Source organism: Alexandromys fortis, unplaced genomic scaffold (genome assembly GCF_014885135.2).
Source record: "Alexandromys fortis isolate MF-2015 unplaced genomic scaffold, M_Fortis_MF-2015_v1.1 scaffold_56, whole genome shotgun sequence".
NCBI classification, from domain to species: domain Eukaryota; kingdom Metazoa; phylum Chordata; class Mammalia; order Rodentia; family Cricetidae; genus Alexandromys; species Alexandromys fortis.
In genome coordinates this window covers 2641494-2664267 of record NW_026067935.1, presented here as the reverse complement: position 1 = coordinate 2664267, position 22774 = coordinate 2641494, and the positions used below count along the sequence as shown (strand labels likewise).

The 22774-nt window shown below is 46.6% G+C and overlaps 1 protein-coding gene across 1 annotated transcript in view; it reads right to left on the bottom strand.

The window, feature by feature from the left end:
• Positions 1-22774, bottom strand: part of Tmem132d (transmembrane protein 132D) — a 621098-nt gene that overhangs the window by 448356 nt on the left and 149968 nt on the right. The window contains exon 2 of the mRNA XM_050146634.1: positions 10870-11755. Coding sequence (XP_050002591.1) covers positions 10870-11755 — 886 coding nt within the window. The remainder of the gene's footprint in view (positions 1-10869; positions 11756-22774) is intronic.

The following is a 22774-nucleotide window of genomic DNA, read 5'->3' as shown; positions in this document are numbered from 1 at the left end:
GAAAAGTTATCTCTGGGAACAGCAATTTCCAGACCAGGATGAAGTGTAGTTTGATGGGTTGCAAAGAATCCAAGGAGCCAGGGAGGAGGGAAGAGGGCATGCAGAGCTAGGATTAAGCAGCCCATTCAGGCTGGAAAGGGACACATCCATCTGCCAGCAAGAGCCATAGCTGCCAGTACAGCCTTTGCATTGCTCTTGAGTGTGAGCCTGCTGAACCCAATAGCTTCCAGAACCAATGGGACTAAGCACAATGTCCTGCTTTTCCATCAGGAACCATTACCCAATGTCCTTCAACTCTGAAGGCCCCCTATGTGCTGGATTCAAGAGTTCAAAGGGCAGACGCAGGCTAGTTAGAGAAAATGCATCTTGCCTGACACCGGAGTAATCACAAGGATAATGGATTGTGAAAAATGAGTCTTACTCCTTTTGAAAAGGGACACAAGTCTATTAGGGGAAGGGAACCAATTCTAGGCCAGAAGGCAGGCAGGCGTCAGTGCTGTGAACAAAAGCCTATGCCCATGGCTCACACCCCATGATGAAGACAGGTATGGCCCTTCATCTCCTACAGAGGCTCTGTTTGAACTTTGAAATGAAAGCCCTTGAACTTCCTCTGCTGTTAATGTTTAAGAATTTGGAATACTGCAAACCGAGTGCTGGGGAGACAGAGACAGGCAGATCCCCGGAGCTTAGCAGCCAGCCAAGCTGACCTTTGGTAAGCACCAAGCCACTAAGAGACCCTTTCCCAAAGGGTGTGGACAGCATTCCAGATGTCGGCGCCTGAGACTGTTTTCTGACACCCCTACATACATGAACTGACATGCACCAACACTTACATGTGTGTACATGTACACACACACACACAGGTTTAGAAATCAGAATTATAACAAATATTCTCAGATACCTGGAAAGAATAGCAAGTTGTAAGGTTGGATTCCCCAAGGCCCTGCAATAGGTTCTCCAAATGACACAAATTCTCAACAGCATATGAGAAATCCTGGGAGACGTCAGAAGTGTCCTTCCTGACAAAGGGTGACACTGCAATCTTACTTGAAGAATGTCAGAAGCTTCACTATACATATATGGTTAGGTTCACTATAGATATCTGTCTTTTGAATCTGACCAAAGAATCATGTCCGTGGTGGCAAACCCGGTTATTTTGTTTGCATAATTCTTGGTTTAAAATATATTTCAGGGAATTGGAGAGGTGGCTCAACAGTTGAGAGCACGGACTGCTCTTCCAGAGGACCCAAATTCAGTTCTTAGCATGCACATTGAACAGCTCACGCCATCTACCTGTAAATACAGCTCCATGGTAGATAACACCCTCTTCTGGCCTCTGTGGGTACTGCAGCCATGTGTACATACCCACACACAGACACATAACTTAAAGTGATAAAATGGATTGTCTTTTTTAAAGAAAGCACATTCCAGGACTAAGTTGTCTCTGCATCTTCTGTAGGTTGTAACTCGTACCCACATTAGTCCAGAAGATTCTAAGCACATATCTTATTAGACCAGAGCTGGCCCTGCTGCATATCCTAGTGGCTTTGAACATGTTAGGTTTTGCACCCTGGGCAACCTACACCTCTGCTGCTTTTGCTTTCTCTCAGAAGCCTCTAGACAGTGGGTAAATATGCCCATCTATTGAATTCTTGTGACTCCCACCAGCATGGAAGAGGAAACGGGTGATCCAGTGAGAACACAGCATAGTAACTGAGAACTGCCGGCCCTAGTGGTGTAACCCAAGGTTAGAAGATGACTCCAGAACTCAGTGGGTAAGGTGTAGTGGGGCAGTTCTCCCTGTGATCTCTGCCCAGGATGACTGAGTCTGAGAGAGTATTTGGCAAATGCTGGAGCCATTTGGGTTCTTGCAGCTCAGGAGGGAGCAGTGGTAGGTAAATTACAGCCAGGGGTGCCGCTTAGTACCCTACAAGGAACACCTCACAGGCAGGATGGAGATCTGGAATTAGCCAGTTCACACAGCCAGTGTACTGCATTCAGGAAAGATTGCTGAAGGCTGTGACCAGAGAGTCTCAGAGGCATCACCATCCCTAAAAGATGACCCAATGTTCCCATCAGCAGAGCCAGGCTCCGTTACACACGACGGCAGCCTGTGTCTTTATACATCTCACGGCCTTTGGTTTTAACTACGCAAATCATTCCATCAAGAGATATTCTGGGCTTCAGCTTCCAGCAGCTCCTGCTATGCGGTGGAGGGTACCTGGGAAGAAGACCCCTCTCCACCACCACAACTCACAACAGAGCAGAGAACAGACAGAGAGTTGGCCTCTAGCCATGGGAAGGCCCTTGGGGGACATAGGAGTTGCTGGGGACACAGCCGTGCAGTGCCTCCACGCTCCCACACTGAACATACAGCAGGGGTTGCCCCAATCCCCTAGTTCTCCTAGCTGCTAGCTGCTAGTTCTCGTCTCTGCCGCATGCTGTGTGGTTTCACCATACTTACGGACTTCTTGGTGAGGATCAGTTCAAGCTGCTCAGGGCCTTTCTCTCCTGGCTCCCAGCCGGCACTGAGAGATAACATCCCCCTCCTCTACCTGCTTCTTTTGCATCTCTGCAAACGTGGAGGTGATCAGGTCACGAAGGACCACTTTTTCCATGGGCGAATATGTCTTCCTAAATCACTGCCCCATCAGAGGCTGCTCAATTAACAGCAACTATATCTAGAGACTTACCTGAGCTGGACACTCAGTGTGAGGACCATGACAGGGGTATAAAAATACCTGGGAGGGCAGACAGGGGGTGGAGACGCAGTTCGAAGGTTAATCCACACAGGAAGCCCGTCTAGAGAGGGCCAGAGAGAGGGCCAAACAACAAGGCCACCAGTATCTGTGGAGAGGTCTGAACCTGTCCCACAGTAGTTTGGGAATCCAAGACCAGGTGCTACCGAGGACTGCAGTGGCGGGCCAAACTTTTTAATAAGTTCATGAGTTCAAAGTTGGTTCATCTGCACCATTCTTCCCAGGGACCCAGGCACAGAGGCCAGTACAGGTGAAAAAGGGGATCTGGCCCTAGGCCTCAATGGGAGGAGTGTTCAAAAACACACAGGTATTTCCAATCCATCAGTCTAACTTTCTCTGCATGAGACTATAAAGGAAGGGGACCCCAGAGATCTGAAGAGGTGAGACATGCAAGCATCTGGCTCACTCTTTATCCAACCCTGCTCCCAGTCTTTTTTCCTTTCTAAAACTATGGCTTTGGCTGCATTTTAAAAATAGATCTGCAGAGCTGGAGCCTGCTTAGTGGCCAAAGCTCTTGCCATGCAAGCATGAGGATTGGAGTTTAGATTCCAGAAACTTGCAAAGATGCCAGGCAAACAGAGCAGCCCTTCTACAATTCCAGCCTTGGAAGGCAGAGTTAGGGGATTCTTGGAGTAAGCTGAAGAGCTAATCTTGCCTTGCTGGGGAGCTCTGGTTTTGAATAAGTGGAAGAGCAATAGAGGATGATTCCTGACATCAGTCTTGGTCTCTACATACATGTACATGCACATGTATGAGCCCCCATATACATTTCAACACATGCCAACAATCATGAGCACACACCTGAAAAAATGGAAGGATAAAAATATATTTGTGTTTTATACCTTCAGAAGGGGAAGGAAGCGGAGGCCCAGCTCGTTGTCGCATCTCACCCTGGAATATGCTGGGTTGGACACCTCCTGAGTTATTATCAAGGAAAGTGCCTCCTAAATGGCTTCCGGCGTGTTCCTTTCTGTATTTGTTCTTTGAAGTTTAACTTAGAGGAAACCTGCTACTTATGTACTTACCAGCGGACTCTCAAAGAGAAATCAATTCTGGGAGTTCAAAGTGACCTTAAGTTGTCTGTTTGCATTTCCCCCGACGCCCTGCATTTCATGGCCAGCCGCATTGATCTACTGAGCATTGAATCCATTGCCAACCTGCGCTTCAGGTCCCCTTTGCGCTTTGTTTATGCTCTGTAACACCTGAACATGGAAGGGGCCCAGAAATTGCGGCTTGGTGAGTCTCAAAAACCCTTCCAAGATGCACGGGAGGGACATTACTGAAGCAGGTGCCCAGGATGCCTGACTTCAGGAGCTGAGCTGTGCTCTTTCTCTCAAGTGCCCTGTGGTCCTAGTGGGTAAACACTATGCTTTTTATCTGAACAATCCTATTGTTTTCGCAATGTCTAATGTAACACCAGGAGCCCTAGGAAAGGCCACTGTCTCTCACACAGCCACCCCCACTAGCAACTTCTGTTCCCACTACTCATGTTGTTCTCTTTGCCCTCATTCCTGGATAAATGAGAAATGAATAGGCAATGCTCACCCCCCACAGAGGCCCCAGAAGACTGCCATGACTCACTTTCTAGGGGAACAAAAGGATTGTGGGTAATGTGTTCCTCTTCGATCTACCTAGCTGGTTCTCATCAGAAAGGTGCAGAGATTCTACTCTTCAGCCTCCTTCTGCTTCCCTTAGAGGTTGAACAGACAGACAGGATGAGAAACTTGCACCTTTCAAATGTATTCATCCCAAGATCCAGAGTGGGAGTGTTTTGACCACGTATGTCCTCATTCCTGAGGCTCCTGGTGGGTATAGAACACACACAACTGGCTTTAGGGAAACATGAGGCCGAGTTTACAGAGGAAGAGAAGTCTTGGGCAACACTGTATACAGCACAGACAAAAAGAATGTAGAGTTACACATGCCCAGGGTCCACATCCATCATCATCATCATCATCAATCATGGCGACCATCACCATAATCACCACCACCATCAGCAGCATCACCATTGCCACCATCATCATATTGTTGTCACCACCATACTTGTCACCAACATCACTATCATCTTCACCATCACTACCAACATCATCATTACTATCATCATGACCAGCATCACCACCATCACCCTGGTCACCGTCATCACCATCACTAGCACCATAAGCATTACCATCTTCATGCGTTGCTAATTCCAGTCTCCGTCTGTCTTTAATGGGGTCAGCAACTCGACACTTTGTAGCAAGAACCCCTGGATTCTCTGATCATAGTGGTCAAGGGTCATAGTCAGTGAATTTCTTTGCCATAGCCAATGCAGAGGCTGCTTTCTACTCGGCCTTTGAAAAGGGTAGACTGTTCTCCTGCTCTGGCATGGCCAGGGGTTCAGTGTGTCCTAGGCATGCCCAAATGATGCTCCTTTTAGGATGCAGAGTTTAACAGATGTCGCTGGCATCTCATCTTCACCAGAGTCCCTAGTTCCTTATAGGTTTACAAGAAAGAAATGTTTTGTCCTTCATAAAGGCATTTTAGGAGCTACTTCTCCTTAAACAAGCCATGCCTGTTTCCTCTCTCTCCTCTTCAGATCTTGCAAGGTAGAGGTTAGGGAGCTCAGTGAGGGGCTTTGCTTGGTACAGCAATGGAAGAGAGGTGCTTGGGGACTCAGGATTACAAGTCAGAGAGGTGTGTCTCCATGCTGGCCTCTGTTCCTCAGTTAGACTCCACTCTGTCAACACCCCCTGCTCAGTTATTATTCCTTGGGTTCCTCATTGACCACCAGGAAGCCATTGGTTAAGCTAGCTTGTGGGATGTGTAGCCTACAACTAGAACTATTCCGGGATTCAAATTGACTTCCTCCACCTGAACTAGATTGAGAGATGCCCTGCTAGGTGGAGAACAGCTCACAGGAGCCCCGAGGACTGAAGGAAGCCCAAGGCCAACCTCTACCTAACTCATCGCTTTTGTAGAAGCCCCAAGTCTTCTACAAAGCAGCTTGCCACCTGTGATGGCTACTGTTGGTTGTCAACTTGATGACATCTGGAATTAACTAAAACCCGAGCAACTGGGTAGACCTGGGAGAGACTTTCTTTTGTTCCTTTTTCTTAATTAAAACATTTGAAGTGGGAAGACCCACTTTTAACCTGGATCTTTTGAAGAGGGAAGACCCATCCTTTTATCTGTACCACAACTTCCTCTGGCAGCCTATATAAAGGATGGGGAACAAGGAAGCTAGCTCTCTTTTCTTGCTTGCTCTTGATCTTGCTGGCATCAGAGCCTGCTTCTTCAGAACTCCAGCATATACTGAAGACCAGCTAGGACATTCAGCCTTGTAGACTGAACAACTACTGGCTTCTTGGACCTTTCATTGGACTAGCTGGACCACAGCCTGTAAGCAATTCTAATAAGTACCCTTCATATATATGTTCCTCTAGAGAACACTGAGGAATATACCACCCAAAGGGCATCTCCAGACCCATCTTAATCCTGACTCCCCAATCACATGTCAATTTCTCTTTTATATACCCTTGCTTTCTCTTTCATAGGTCTTTTCTTGTCAAGAAAATCCCCAAGGTTTAAACCAAAGCAGCTTTGATAATTTAGTTTTAATTAACATTTATGCATATGTGGCATGCCTGTACGTTTGTGGGGGTTGGGGTGAGCATGCTATTGAGTATCTGTGCGTGTGGAGGTGCGAGGTCAGCCTCAGGTGTTGCTCCTCCGGAGCCAACGACCTTATAGAGACAGTCTCTCAATCAAGCTGATTCAGCTAAATTAGTTAGCCATTGAATCACATACCACCATATATGGTATTTTTTTTTAATTTTGTGAATATTGGGGATCAAACTCAGTATCTTGTGTTCACAGGATCTTTCCTATATGGGGCAGCTCCCCAATTCCCAAAGCATCTTTAATCTGACAGTGCAGGATGCAAAACTGTCGAAGAGTACTTGAGCATATAGTATTTTCAACTGCAGAGCCCACTGCAAGTCCTAAGTGGGCTTTGCTAATGCTCAAGAGGGATTTGTTCATTCATGGGACTTAAGAACAGCCCTGACTTTGGGAAGAGCCCTGATCTGTCTGAGTTCTGCCTTTTATAGCTCTGGTCTCTGTCTTCCACATGAGCTTCCTTGACATTGAGTAAATATTCTACTCAAACCTGAGTTCAACCTAAGGACCAGGGCTTCTTAGAGAGTCGGTTTCTAAAGGGGAAGCAGAAAGGAGCAGTTGATTTAGGGGAGAGAAACGGTGCCCATGTTCATCTTCTCCAGCTTGGCATTTGGGCACTGGTGGCTTCTGAGCCCCGTGTCCTGTGGAGAGGGAGATAAGAAAGGGAATATGGCAGGCGGGATCTCAGAGCAAAGGCCACAAGTGCTGTGGGTTTCGCAGTTCTTCATGGCAAGGAAAACGTTTTCTGAGATTCAAAAGAACTTGGATGTCCATAAATTCAAAGTGCTTTACTTTTCTTCTGCAATATGGGTTGGATAGATTTTAGAAGACAACAAGCTATCTATTGGGGCTTTCTTGTTCTCGGTCCCTCCACTTCTACACACACACACACACCGCACACGCACACACACATACACCGCACACACACACACACACACACACACACACACACACACACACACAGCTCGTTAAAACGTACTTATAATTTGGTACCCAGAACGGAAAGTCCCATCCCCTCATGCTTCCTCCACAGCATCCCCTGAGGCTACAGGCACAGAAAAGCCTAACCCTATGTTTGAAGACTCAAATGACAGGCTCGCCACATCACCAGGTCCAAGTTTATACTGTCTACTTATATAGACAGATTAGATCCATTCAAGACTGAAGTATGTTAAGTGTGTAGCAAGCATATATATACCCCAGCCCAGGGATCATCGTAGAAGAAGAGGCAGGAAGAATATCAGAACCAGAGGCTTGGGAGGAGAGCTGTGTGTTCTGAACATGGTGTGGCTGCTGCACCTTTGAACTCAAAGAAGCTATGATTACCTGGACATGATCAATCTAGATAAAAAATCCCAGCAAGGATGAGGGAGGAACTATCTAAAGAGTTAGTGGCAGCTGATAGCTGCTAGAGGAAGCAGGGTGGGACATTCTTTTTTCTTTCTTTCTTTCTTTTTTTTTTTTTTTTGAGGACAATCCTATTGGTAGGTTTCCCGTGCTCTAGTGGATGATCCCACCCCCATGGACAAATGTGCAGCATTAACTGGGCTTAGTGGGCTATAAAGGAAAAAGACATGAAGTCGGGAAAGTATATATTGTGGGAATGTGGGGGGAGTTGAAGGAGAAAATGAAGAGAAGATGTATTTCATTGAGTGTATGTCAAAAAATTCTCAAAAATTAAGAAAGTTTTAAAACTAAATCCATAAGGAATGGAGTCTGAATAAATATACATTTTCTCTGTATCTGAAACCACCCAAACTTGGACTTACAACCAGAGCCAAAAAATGTACAAGGGTGCAATGTGTTTGTTTCTGAAGATGCAAAGGGCTGAGCCTAACCTTGTGGGCTGTGTGGCCCAACAAAGGGGATGTCTTTTGGGTCTAATGGAGAACCAAGAGAGCTGATTTTACTCCAGACTCCAGGGGATACATTTACTATATTACAGATGGTGACAGGATTCCAAGCCTTTGTGAAACACAAACACACATAGAGATGTTTCTAGAAAAGGGGCTAGATGAGCTCACTTCCTGAAGCCAAAGTCCAGAGGATGGCAAGATTCCACCCCTGGCCCAGGAATCCATCACCAGTCAATGATCAGCATGAACAGCCAAGGAAGAATGGCATGGATTAGAGCAGAGGCCCGCCCTTCCCATGGTTTCCAGACAAATCACTTCTCTCATAATCGGCCTTCTTTAAAGATGTTATGGAAGGCTGCTGGATTTGGAAACTGAAGCACATACTAGTAGGTCCTGTGGAGGCAGCTGCAGTGAAATCTGTTGGCCAGACAGACAGACAAAATGAAGTATGAGTGTGGCCACAGTCCCCCAGATGTCTTTCCATCACACACCTCCCCCGCCGCCTTTTTAGCTAATCCCCCGATGCCCAAAATGTGAAGTCAAGGTTTTTGCCTCCCAGTTTTAGCCAAGTTTAACTATTAGACAAATGCTGTTCTCTGATGTTTATTGCTTTAGTCAAAATTAAAAAGGAACCCTGAATGACAGGTCAGAATCAACTTAAATTGTGAGTTCAAACTAAAGTATGATTTATTTCCTTGAGCTCATCACTCTGAAACAAAGCAGAAGGGAAATGGAGTTGTGGGTAGAGAGGAAGGGAGGGAGGGAGGGAGGGAGGGAGGGAGGGAGGGAGAGAGAGAGAGAGAGAGAGAGAGAGAGAGAGAGAGAGAGGAGTTACGAGTCTGGATGAGAAACTGAAATCAGATTGATAGCTAATGAACTCGAAAATCCACAGGCAACATGTACCACATGCAGGTCCATCCATATTCTACGAGATCATGATAAAATTAATGTGTTGGGGGATGGAGAGATGGATGCTTCGGCATTTAAGAGTACTTGATGCTCTTGCAAAGGACCAGAGTTCAGTTCCCAGTACCTCTATCAAGCAGCTCCAGGGTTATGATGTGCTCTTCTGCCTCTGTGGGCATTGCGATCATGTGGTGTGCACATGTGTGTGTGTGCGCACGCGCACACACACGCGCGTGCACTACCACCACCACACCACACCAAACATATACACACAAAGCAAACATATAAAACAAATAGATTTAAAAAGCAAGAAGAAAACAAGCAATCTGTTTCCCAGCAGGCCTAGTCATGCCGTGCTGTTGGACACCGCAGCCCACCAACAATGCTTGTCCTAATTAATTATTACAAACAGATTTACCTACATTTAAAATGAAGCTAAAGTCTTTAGTTACATCACAGTTGACACAAGGCGAGTTCCTCTTGCATATTATATTTCCAAAAATTTTCAGAGGGTTTTTTCTAAAGTGCACAGTGCTTCTTTTAAATGTCTCCTCTTTGCTACAACCTTACATAAGAAATCCAAGATCCTACTGCATATTCCCCACCCTTTACGTTCTCTCCTTTCTTTTTTAAACACCACATTCTATTTCCAGGGAGAAACAAAGTGATAACTTTGAGGCTGGTACCACTTTATACTTAGAGCCTGTCTGTCTGGAATAGCTTCTGAGTTGGCAGTGCCACGTTCTCCATCCTCCCTGACAACTGTCGCCACCGTTTGCAGATTTGCTGAAACTGTGAGGTGTTTAAAGACCCGATTGTGAAGTCGTTGACCTGGGGAACCTTCAGTGCCCCGAAGGATGTCCATAAACCCTCCACGAAGGCCGAGGGATCCTGACAACATCCCCAGCTCTTCTATGACAGCCTGAAAGTTTCATTAATACCAAAAAGGATGTTTTATGGTCCCAGAGAGATGGCTAAGTAGTTAAAAGCACTTGCTTGCTCTTCTTGTGCACCCTAATTCAGATCACAGAACCCACATCTGACAGCTAACAACTCCCCATAACTCCAACTCCAGGGTGATTTGATACACCCCTCTGACCTCTGTGGGCATTGCACTCACATGCACACACCTGAACATAGATATAGTTACAGACAGACACACACACACACACACACATACTTAATCAAAAATAAGATAAATCTTAATAAAAAGAAAGAACATTCTCTGGACTGGTGAGATAGTAAAGTGTTTACCATGAAAACATGGGCATCTCAGTTTGATTCCCAGGATCCATGTAAACAGCTGGGCATAGAACAAGTGTGGTCTCTTTATTCAAATGCTGGAGGGTGGGGAGAGAAGGATCCTGGGGTCTCACTGGTCAGCCAACTGGTCTAACCAGCAAGCACTAGGCTAGTAAGAGACACTGTCTCAAAATAATACTATAATAATACCTGAACAAGGATACCCATGGTTGACCTGTGACCTCTATATTCATTCATATACACATGTACCCCCAAAAATATTCATAATTAAGGTGTCAACCAGCACCATCAAACTAGCCCTTACATTTCACAGTGAGAACACCGCATATGAGCATCTGACAGGAACTTCATGCTAGAGGCATAAACACAGCAGCCTGGCTGGACCCCCCAGGGCTGCCTGCTGCAGACAGATTTGAGAACCTGCTCACCTCAGTGTGAAGTGATCCTCCGTGCAGTTCCTGGAGACGGAGATGGGGAAGGTGAGTACGTCTCCTTGTCGGACAGTCTTGGGGACATAATGAACGGCCACATTGCTATCTAAACGCAGTTCCCTCAGAGGTGGACTGCTGGGGGTCTCGTGAAGGAAGACACTCCCAATTCTGTGCAAAGGGGGGCTGGATTCATCAACATCATTGTGGCTGGTCATAGTGCCACCACCCTTCCTCAAGTCCTCCTTGGCACAGTCCCCTCGCTCATCCCCTGGCTGTACTGTGTAATACAGTTCCACGGGACTCCCTTCGGGCTGCTCTGTGGGTCTCCTGCGCCCAGACACAACCGTAGGGGGACTGAACCAGCCAGGCTGCATCTCTAGCTGGGCCACACACAGTCCCAAGGCTCCACCTAGCTGGCAGCTGCCCCGAACCTCCCTGGTCTCTCGGAAAGCAAAGACCCGCAGACAGGGGAGCTTCTCGTCCCTTTGGTCATCCCAGTCTCTGCCCACAACATGGAAGAGCACCTGTACTTTGGGATGGCTCAGGTAGACCTTCTCCTGCAAGATGTAGGCCTTCAGCCTCCAGTTAAGGGAGAAGGTATTGGTGAATCCGAATGGGTTGGAAGGCAGCATCAGGTCCTGGGGCACCACCTGCTCAAGGGAGAAGGGCCCGTAGCTGGCGTTGAGCACCGGCAGCCGCTTGGACTTGTAGATCAGAAAGGACTCAACCCGCGACTGCAGGCTGGAGTTGCGCATGATGTCCTGGTTGGCCTCCTTCAGGAAGAAGGACACATCGGCATTGTTGATGTGGTAGGTCACCGGGAGGTAGGTAGGCAGTAGCGAGAACCGCTGGATGCTCTCCAGGATCCCTCGGCCTTCCGTCACTGTTGGGAGGAACCGAGGGCAGGTGTTAGTGATCCCGGGACACCAGATTTGTAGACTTGGATAGCACACTGGTAACCACCCACCGCCCACCTTTGGACCCGTGATGCTGTTCTGGATTAGCCAGGGTTTCTTCTTGGATTCAACTCAATGTGTAGAAAATATAGGCAAAGGAGCTGGGTGAAAGGGCTCAGTTGGCAAAGTGCTTACCACACAAGCAGGTGGGAAAGAAGTCCAAACCCCAGAACCCATCTTAAAGAGAAGCTGATCAGGGTAGAGAGATGGTTTGGCAGTTAAAGGCAAGGCTCAAAACCAAAAAGAAGATGAACACAGTGGTTCATGTCTGTAAGTCCAGGGTTGGGGAAATGAAGACAAGAGGGAGGATTCCTGGAGTTCATTGGACATCTAGACTAAATTAATCAGTGAGTGGCACGTTCAGTGAGAGACCCTGTCTCTAAAAACAACATGGAGAAAGATTGAGGAAGACATATGACATTGACCTCTGACCTTGCATGTGTACACACTTGTGTGGGACACAAAGAACACATATGGTAAGGATATATGTATACACACATATATGTGCAAGTGATAGGTGACACAAATGTGTTAGGTGGGTATTTCCTCCAGACTGGAACTGTCCTTCCTAGGAGGTAGGGGGCTTGCAAAACTCACAAAGCGTTATAAGAATTCGCAAGATTACAAGTCACATCAGGACCTGAACAAGTTTCTGTAGCAGAGAACCTTTCCTAGGAGAAAATATTATCAGCCAAGTGTAGTGGTGCACACCTTTAATTCCAGCATTCAGGAGGCAGAGGCAGGTAGATCTGTGAGTTCGAGGCCAGCCTGGTCTATAGAGTGAGTTCTAGGACAGCCAGGACACACAGAGAAACCTGTCTTGGGAGAGGAGAGAAAAAGGAGGGACTATTATCTTTGGTGGAGGGGTCTGCAATTTGAGTCCAAAGTTCCAGGGACAGAGCTTTAGCTGATCGTCACTCATATGGTGATCACTTCGTAGGGATGAAGCTGCCTTTTGGTCATCTGTGCTTCTAGGAGTAACCTTCACAAACTCTTTGGTTCACCAAGCTCAATTAGAGTGGAAACTATTTTCTCCTTTTGATTGGTGGTGTCCTACCTGGGGTGAATAGGCCTCTGTTTACATCTCAACTGGAAAAGATGCTGTACAATGTCACTAGTGTTAGGTAGAAAAACTTGTCACTTGATACTCAAAAATGAATGTGTAAATAAAATTCAAACAAAATCACTTTTCCCCCTACAGATAATAATAGCTTTAAGGGGCTTAAGTCTCAGAGCATAAACAAGCAGGAGGCCTGGAGTTCCAATTCTCCAAACTCATATTAAGAAGGAGCTGGGCATAGCAGTACATGCCTTAAACCCAGAGTGGGAGAGATGAAGATAGGAGATGCCTGGAGCTTGCTGGATAGCCAGGCTAGCTGAATCAGTGAGCACCAGGATCGGTGAGAGATTCTGTCTCAAAAAATAAAGTGGAGAGAGATTGTAGAAGATGCCCGATACGGATCTCTGATCACCATCGTTTGTTTCTTTTTGTTTCTGCTTTTGTTTTTGTCAGGAAGGGCTGAAAGGATACTAACATCTCATCAGATAAACATTGGATTTTCCCTTGACCAACCAGGCTGGACAAAGTATGTAAAAACAGAGATAGTGTTTTCGTTTTCCCAACTACCCAGACCCAAATAATCACACAGAAACTATATTAATTACAACACTGGCTAATGTCTTAGGTATTTTCCCAGCTAGCTCTTATATCTTAAATTAACCCATTTTTATTAATCTATGTATAGCTTACTGGTAATGTTCTGGCATCTTTTTCCTTCGGCAGCTACATGGCATCTCCTCAACTCTGCCTACTCTCTATCTCTATCTCTGTTTGGATTTATGGCCTGGCTTTACTCTGCTAAGCCATTGGTCTAAACAGCTTTATTCATCAAACAATAAAAGCAACACATATACAGAAGGGTATCCCATATCAAAAGTGGAACTGGGGTGACCTTCTCACTTATAATCTGATCTTCTCACACATATTCTGATCCCCACATCATACCTGGTACCATTTCTGATGCAACCTCACACCCCACATGGAAGAACCTTTGTCCAAAAATGATGAACAATGAGGGACAAAGACACATAAGATAAGTAACCACAGTCACATGAACGCCGAGTTGGAGAGAGTGCTCCAGAAATGGGAAATGGACTGCCCACAGCAGGTCCTTTGAGTAGCCTAGACCCTCAAGCCAAGAATGGGTAGCAGCATCTACCTTTCACTCCACCCAAGTCCTGTGGAGACTATCCTAACACCAATGAACAAAAATATATTCTTTCCTCTTTAAGGAACATATCCTCCTGGGGGGCATAAGGGTTAAAAAATACAACATGTTATTTTTACATTTTGTCTTACTTTCTGTAATAAAAACACAGACATAGAAATTGCACAACCCACAGAAGTCATTTTGAGAGCTTGGAACAGGGAGCCACTGGTTTGAGTAGCCCTGATTGTCCAGGCACAGCTGTCCCTGCCATGGGGCAAACCACACTGGCGGCAGCCACATGATGATCCCTGGTTATTTGGAAATACTGACATCCCTCCAACAACCTGCTTCAGCTTCAGTGACCCCCATAAAAGCACTCCCCAAGCACAACACTCTGACAAGTCTGGACCCACATCTAGCAGGAACAGTGGGGGACAGCCAAGAATTCAGACATTTCCTGGAATTGCCATATGTAACTTGTGGGACGATCAGCAAGGCGCCAATCCTCCTTGTTTCTGTGAGTCAATCAAATCTGAAGTTCAGGTCAGAGAACACAGAAGTTATGGTGCATACACAATTACAGCTAGGTCAGACTGACAGACACCTGTATTCAGGTCTAGCTTGCACTCTGGAATGACAAAAATCTCTTTGTCTAGTATCATTACCAAGTTCGGGGAAGGATGAGTCTCACAGTTGTGTTGAAATAAACTACCTGAAAATTAACTAGAACTGTTAATACATGTGTATTCGGACTGACTCAAACTGCAATTTCATAGGTTACAGCCTAATAAATGTGAATTTCTTTTTCAAATATCAAAATCTGCAAACTGGGAAGATGGCTCAGGGAATAAGTTGTTTGAAAGTGTAAGGGCTAGAGCTCAGATTCTCCTGTAGCCATATGAAAATGCCAGGTGGATACGATGGCCTGTCTGTAAACCCAGCACTTAGAAAGTAGGGTCAGTTGATCTCTGGGGCAATCTGGCTAGCTAGACTAGGTAAGTTGGTAAGGTTACCCTTCACCTAGCTCAGTAAAGTGAGCAGCAATCAAGTAAGCCAATGTCAAACCTGTGACTTCTAAGCACATGTGCCCACATACATATCAACAAGCACACACACACACACACACGCACACACACACAGACATGTAAAAATTTTTCTTAAAAAAATCAAGATACTATGAATGTTATAATTGTGGCTCTCAACTTGATGGAGTTAGAATCAGCATTGAAATAAAAATAGACATCTGGTAGACCTCTGGGCATGTCTATAAGGACGTTTCCAGAAACGTTTAACAGGGGAGGGAACAGCCACACTAAATGTGGACAGCTCCATTCCATGGCCTTAGAAAGAAGGCAAGCTGAGCACAGGCACTCATCTGCTTCCTGGCTGCAGATGTGATGTAACCAGTCCTCTCATGCTCCTGCCGCTATGCCTTCCCACATCAAACTGTGGGTCCAAATAAATCTTTTCTCCCTTAACTAGCTTTTGGCTGGTATTTTGTCACAGAAATGTGTAAAGTCACGAAAACAAGCCTAACAAGATGCCTTACCTGATGCAGTATTGTATGTTTTAACGTTCTGGGAACTGGCACTTGATTTGTGTTTTCCCAAAACCTGGGTTTGCCCATCTAAAAGTCAGCACAAAGAGCAAGCAGACATTTTCTGCGTGTTCTCTGAGAGGAGCTTTCTTCCTCCCTCCTCTTGGGTGACAACCCGACCCCTTCCCCATCAGCCTGGTTACAATCCCAGCCTGTCTCTAGCCACATCTTCTGTAAACTCTGGAGCACTGAAAGTGCATCTCGAGGTCATGTTCACATGTGTGTCCCACATCCCCCATCACTCTGGGCTTCCCTGTGAGTTGCTACAGATCAGTAGGGTGTACATCATATAACAGGGGTCTCATGTAGTCCCACAGTACTTGGGGGTCTTTAGAACAGCATCCAGAAAGTATCAGACACTCATTAAATATTTGATGGACAAATGGGTGCACAGATTACGCATCTTCTATCCTAAAGAGCAGATTATATTTTCCACCAGGATTCTGTAAGATCTCTTCTCAGCAGCATGACTGTAATCAGGGTTGCCAATGCTTTCATCCCACCGAGAGCAGCATATAATCCCATTGGCCTAGATTGGAGAGGAGAGGAGAGATGAGGACCCTCAGGGGCCATGAGATTCCTAAAGGGACATCTTATGTTCCAAGGTGCCCCTTGATTATTTAAAACACATCCAACGCTTCACAGAGCCACTGCCTTGAGAGCAGCCTAGAGCCAGCTTACCATGCAGTCAAGAAACTGCCAGGGTCAAAAGTGTAAACCCGAGCAGGGCACCAGAGCAGGGCAGGCATCAGCCACTGGGCACCCAGGCCTCCTGAACCTCCCTTTTGAACACCTGACCCTGATGCTCGGGGACACAAAACTTAATTGTGCAACTAATTACACAGTGCCAGGTCAACCACACTGGGTCCTCTGATACTGTTCAGGAAAACAGTAAAGCAAGGAAAGGTCAGGGCCGGGCGCTGGAGGAGAAATAACTTCTGCTTCAGCCTGCAAACCACATAGAGGTCTTTCACCCTGATAGCCAACCCAGGTGCGTATTGTCTACAAATGCCTGAAGCTCCCAGGATACTCCTTTCCTTTCTGCCTCCATGTCCTAGTACCACCTCCCAGGTCTATGAGTGGAGACGCTTTATTTCATCTTACTGCTCTCGGTCCATGATTGCGAGCAATCAAGGGAGGACCCTGGAAGCAGGAACTGAAGCAACGGCCATGGAGCAATGTTGCTTACTGGCTTGTTCTCCATAACTTGCCCAACCTGCTTTCTTATACCATCCAGGACCCCTTGCCCAGGGGAGATACCACCCACAGATGGCTGGGCCATCCCACATCGATCATTCATCATAAAGGTGCTCCACAGACTTTTCCACAGGACAGTATGATGGAGCCATTCCTCAGCTGAGGTTCCCTTTCCCCCCTGTGTCAATTTAATGAAAACTAGCAATCACCCTCCCTTTTTTGTCCTTTTGCATGTGTCTGTGTGTATGTATGTATGGTCTCTGTATGTGTGTGTGCATGTGTGTGCTTGCATGTGTGGGGGAGCATGTAGAAGTGTGCGTACATATGCAAGTGCAAAGGCCTGATGCTGCCTGATGATCACTTCCACCTAGTCATTGAAGCCAGGTCTCTCGACTGAACCCTGAACTTGCTGATATGGTTCATCTAGTTCTCCAGTTTGTTCTGGACCCTTTGGCTCAGTCTTCTACACAGCAGGCCGCCACGCCAACCCAACCCTAACATAGGAGCTGGGATCCCGACTCTCCTCTTGTGTAGCAAGTGCTTTGCTAACTGAGCCATCTCCACAGGACCCTCCCTCCTTCTCTTCCTCCACCCTTCCCTATCTCTCTCCCTTCTTGCTTCCTTCCCTCTCTATGCCTTACAGTTTACAAAAGAGTGCCCATTTCATGCCACAATGCACAGTGGCTGCTGTGACAGCCACTACGTTCTAGCCCCCAGAGAGGCACCTTCTATCACCTATAACACCAATTTATTTCACATAAAAGTGACCCAAGCATCAAATAGAAAGCTGAGTACAATGAAAGCAAATGAATGCCCCATTAGGGAAAAAGAATGGTTTTCACTTGGGCCATGATTTTGATGGAACAGAATGTGGCCTCACAGATGTTTTATATTAATCTTTACATTTCTTCTGAGAGCATAGTGTTTCCTTAACCAATACATTTAAGAAACAAGATGGCCACCCAAACATAGAACTCTATTCCTCCCTTTGCATGGTCCAAAAAAGAACAACTTTCGGGAAATGATTGTAGCTAAAAGACCAGCAAGGATCGGCTAGGAGGTACAATCTGGGTGCCGCACACTGCGAATTCCTGAGAAGTCACCAGGACGTGGTCTCTCTCTCTCTCTCTCTCTCTCTCTCTCTCTCTCTCTCTCTCACACACACACACACACACAGAGAGAGAGAGAGAGAGAGAGAGAGAGAGAGAGAGAGAGAGAGAGAGAGAGAGAGAGAGAGCGAGCTCTGGTTTGGTGGGGCAAACAGAACAACAAATACAATATAACATTACTTCTTCTGTCTCCTAAGGCAGAGTGTAAATACGAGGCACCTTGGAACTTTGCTTCTAAGTCTGGCAGCCCTCCTCACCTTGTAGAGAGGCCAACAGCCAACCTGGCAGAAGTGTCTAGTCTTTGTCAGAGCAAAGACCTGAGACAACTGGAAGCCCCATTGGTAACCCAATCACTTCTGTGGTTTTTTAGAAGAAACTGGAGTGGTTTCAGAATTGGGACAGTGGAGGGCTTATAGAATTCAACCTTCATACACACTAGAAGAGAAAGGAAGAGAAAGGAACTCACACTGGGATCCAACAAGCTTGTCATCTGCTTAATCAGAGTCTAGAGGCCATGCTCCTCAGGAAGCCCAACCACAGGGCTTTTTCCTAAGGTTTGTCCTTGTCAAAGGCGGTAACCTAAAACAGACATCTGCCACAGGTCACAATCCATCACTGAAAGAAGCCAGAGCAGAAGCTGACGCAGAAACCGTGGCAGGACCCTGCTAGTTTGCACACCCTGTTCATCATCTCATGCTCAGACAGCTTTATTACAGAGCCCGGAGTCAGATGTCTAAGGATGGTGCTACCCACAGTGAACTGGGCCCTCCCATACCAATTGTCAATTAAGCCATACCCCTAATAGACACAGACGTGAGCCAATCTGACCTGGGCAACAATTCAACTGATGTTCTGTCTTCCCATGAGGCTGACTCTACGTTGTGTCAAGTTGACAGCTGTAGCTGACTAGGATACACAACAGGAAAGAAAGACCCCCATATGACAGCATCACCAACCCACAGCCAGCACTTCACAGCCATAGCTCTCCTCTGTAGGAACATCAGAACCTGGGGACATCCTCACCCAGACGCCCAGGCTGCAAATCACTGACTCAGGAACTTGGAAAAAGCAATGTGTCCTTCCCTGTGACTCTAACAACTCTGAATGGGGGACACATGCGGCCCAAGAGGTCCCCTACCCTGTGGGTCCCAGCACAGGAACACAGAGGGTGAAACACCAGCCGGAGATGCCAGCAAGGGCAGAAACAATGGTAGTGTCCTCAGCTCAGCACCTACAACCGTCCAAACTCCCCCGACCCTCTTTTCCCAGTCCAGGGACTGTGCTATTCTGCTGCCTGTGACTTCTCTGTATCCTGAATGTCTTTCTACACCACCAGGCACTCTTCCCTGACATCAGAGAGAAGACAGCTTCTAGGCCATTGCTGTGTTAGGGAGACCCTTCTGGACTTCTCCCTAGTCATCTGTACCCAGTGGATCCTCCTCACTTGCCTCCGCCCGGCCAGCCTTCCACCTCGATGCTGAATCTCCACTGTTTTTCTGCTTGAGTGAGTCATGCTTTGACCTGGAGTGCAAGGGTTCCCTTTACTGTCCATATAGAATTATTCATATAGTGATGACACATTTGCTAACTCCCTGCCCTGTGGTTCCTTGGTGATGAATGAAGGAGGTAAGTCTCCAAGCCCCATCCATGACACATTCTCCTTGTCTCCACTCCACAGTAAGTAGGACCAGAGAAGGCAGGTGAGTTGTCCAAAAACACCACACAGGTATCACGTTGTCACAAGGTAGAATTCAAACTGCCCATTGTGCCTGTAGAGCCCTAAGTAACGTGACGCTCAGTGAGCCACTGTGTGATTTCAGCAGCCTCATTTTTTTTCATATGCCCTTTGCAGTTTAAATAGTGTTCCGCCCACAGAGCACAGAACAAGAGAACACCCAACTAGACGAACACATACACAAAACACATAAAACACACACACTACACTATACACAGACTATTCACACCACATACATAAACACATATAACACACACACACCATACCACACACTACATAATACAATCTCCATACCATATATATATATATATATATACACACACACTACACTACAGTGCAAACACACAGACTACACACTACACATAACACACTGCACAAAAAACAAACAAACCATATGCCACATTATATACAACACAACACTATACAACACACACACAGCATCATGCTGCAATGCCACGCAGAATAAACGCATGCTCTCCCAACACAAGGACTGGGGGTTGGATACCCCTGGATGTAGCAGACATAAGCAAAAGGGTGGCTACCTCTGGACCTTGGGCTAAGACCAAGGAAGGCACTTCCTGATAGCCTGTCTCTACCTGCTGCCCAAATCACCACAGGCTACCACGCCAATGCAGAAGAGGCAGCACCCTTGGGGCACATTAGTATCCCTTGACTGAGAAAACACCAGTGCAGCAAGCCAGAGCTGTCTTTGGAATCCCCAGAGCACACTGTGAGAAAACACTCAGCACCTTCCTCACGGCCACCCTGGCCCTCACTGGAATGAGACTCAGGGATGGGGAAATGCACGGTTATTGCAAACACTCTCCTGAGCCACTGGGTTCACGGTTCAGATGTTACTGAAGGGAGTCGGTCTTCACTTCTCAGACACGTCCATAGATTGAATGACTCAGGAAGCCCGGACCTTCCTTAAGCTTCTCAAAGGACACAGTGAGAAACACAACCCCAGCAGGACCCAGCGCCTGCCCATGAACATCTCACAGAGCATACTAGCATCACAAGTAATTTGCTAAGATGTGTGCGCCTGGAGACTGTGAGGCTATACATAGCAAGACCAGGTACATTTCGGTCTCAATTGATCCACTGGGCCTTTTACAAGCGTCAGTGTCACACTGTGCTGGCGATCAAGAACCCCACAGGAGCCATGTTTGTTTAGTCTGGGCGGCTGAGACTCAGAGGGAAGGGGGAACTAAAGATCAGGCCAGGAAAGGAATGCTTGTGAGAGGCCTCCGTGCATCGGAAAGCACCCCGAAGAGCCCAGAACAGGTTGAGATGGGAAGGAAGGCGGCCGAGCTTTTGGTGGCTTGCATGTCTCCACGACAGATGCACTAGGAGGTCAAACATGTGCTACTGTCTCCAAGTCTTCTTGGATTCCAAGAATCTGAACTCACGCCCTCATGGTGGCCCAGCAAGTGCTTTTCCTACTGTGCTCTCCCCCAGCCCCTTACTGTGCTTTAAAACCTGCTCCTCTGCACCAGAACCAGCCAAGTGAGTGGCACTGAGTGTTTCCCTCCAGGTACAGGTTTCAAGTAAACCCAGGGTACCTTGTAAGTGTCAATACCAGTAACACCAAATCTCTGTCGTGTCCACAGATCCCAACACCATACAAAGCATCCATTCCTTGTGTGAAAACTGTGGAAACGGACACTGTGTGTTCTCATTGCTACCTCTAGCCACCCCAGTAGGGAACAGAGACACTTAGGTCTGAAAGCAAGGGCTCCGCCTTAACGCAGTTGGTGACTGTATGTATGTAGGGAATACTCAAGGGACAATAGTTCAAACAGTCATATGGAACTGGGGTTATAGCTCAAAAATAGAGCATTTGTCCCAGCATGCATCGGGCCTTCAGTTCAACCCCCTAAGATAAAACTGAATGTGGAGTACAAATGTGCTGACCATGTAGGTCAGGGACCTGCCAGAGAAGTAAGCATGGGGCCAGGTTCCACCACTAATCAAAGTGAGCACACAACACTGTCACATTTTTGCCTAACTATAAGAGCTTCTGAAGCATAGGGAAGAAAGACTCCAAGACACAGATACAAGGGTCTCCCAACAGAGCTCAAGGGATACACAGAGTCACTTATTTCTGGGAAAGGGCAATTCAACGACACACAAAATAGCTTTCATGTCCTCTCCTTCTTTCCTATTTATGTGACTCAGACCCTATCCTGAGAAAATAAAATGTTTTGGGAACATTCTGTACAATACCAGGTATAAAATGAAAAGCTAGCAACCAGCCAAAGGCCCAGTGAGTTCTATGTGACCAACCGCACAGAGCACCAGACCTCTGCACAAAATGAACCCAGATTTTTGTGCCATGAACATGAAGACTTTGTGACTGAGGCTTCCAGAAGATATCTCCCTGTGTTAAACATTCCACAAGACTGGCTGACTGATTAGAGAACATCAATGACTATAGAGTTAAGGAACTAAATTATCTTGAGCTATGTTAGCCCCCCCCCCAAAAAGCCATGCACTGCCAACATCTACATGAGATAATATCCTTATGAGTATCAGGTAAATCCTTTGGCAATCAACAAACAGACCCCTTATCCTCTCCCAGCCCCAAAGCTAAGAACACTGTCCAATATGTCTGAGGTCTACAGCAGAAACTCCCCCACAACCCGAAGTTTCCCAAATGAACTTTAAGAAAAGTATCTTGACCCCTTTCATTCTATTACTTTAAAAAGTTCATGAAATGCTTGCCAGAATGTAGAATTTTGGAGAACCTTGTCCTAGTCTGAATTCTGCTTGTTTTTATTTGTTTTTTTGTTATTCAAGACAGGGTTTCTCTGTGTGTGGCCCTGATCATCCTGGAACATACGCTGTTGACCAGGCTGGCCTCGAACTCACAGAGCTCCACCTGTCTTTGTCTCCCAAGGGCTGGGATTAAAGGCATGTGCCACCACCATCTAGCATAGTCTCAATCCTGATGCTGTGGTAAAACTCTATCCAAAACCATCTAGGCAATGAAAAGGCTCATTTGGCTTATAGCTTTCTTATACAATCCTGGACCACCTGTCTAGGGGATAGCACCGCCCACAGTGGACTGGGCCCTTCCACACCAATTACTAACCAAG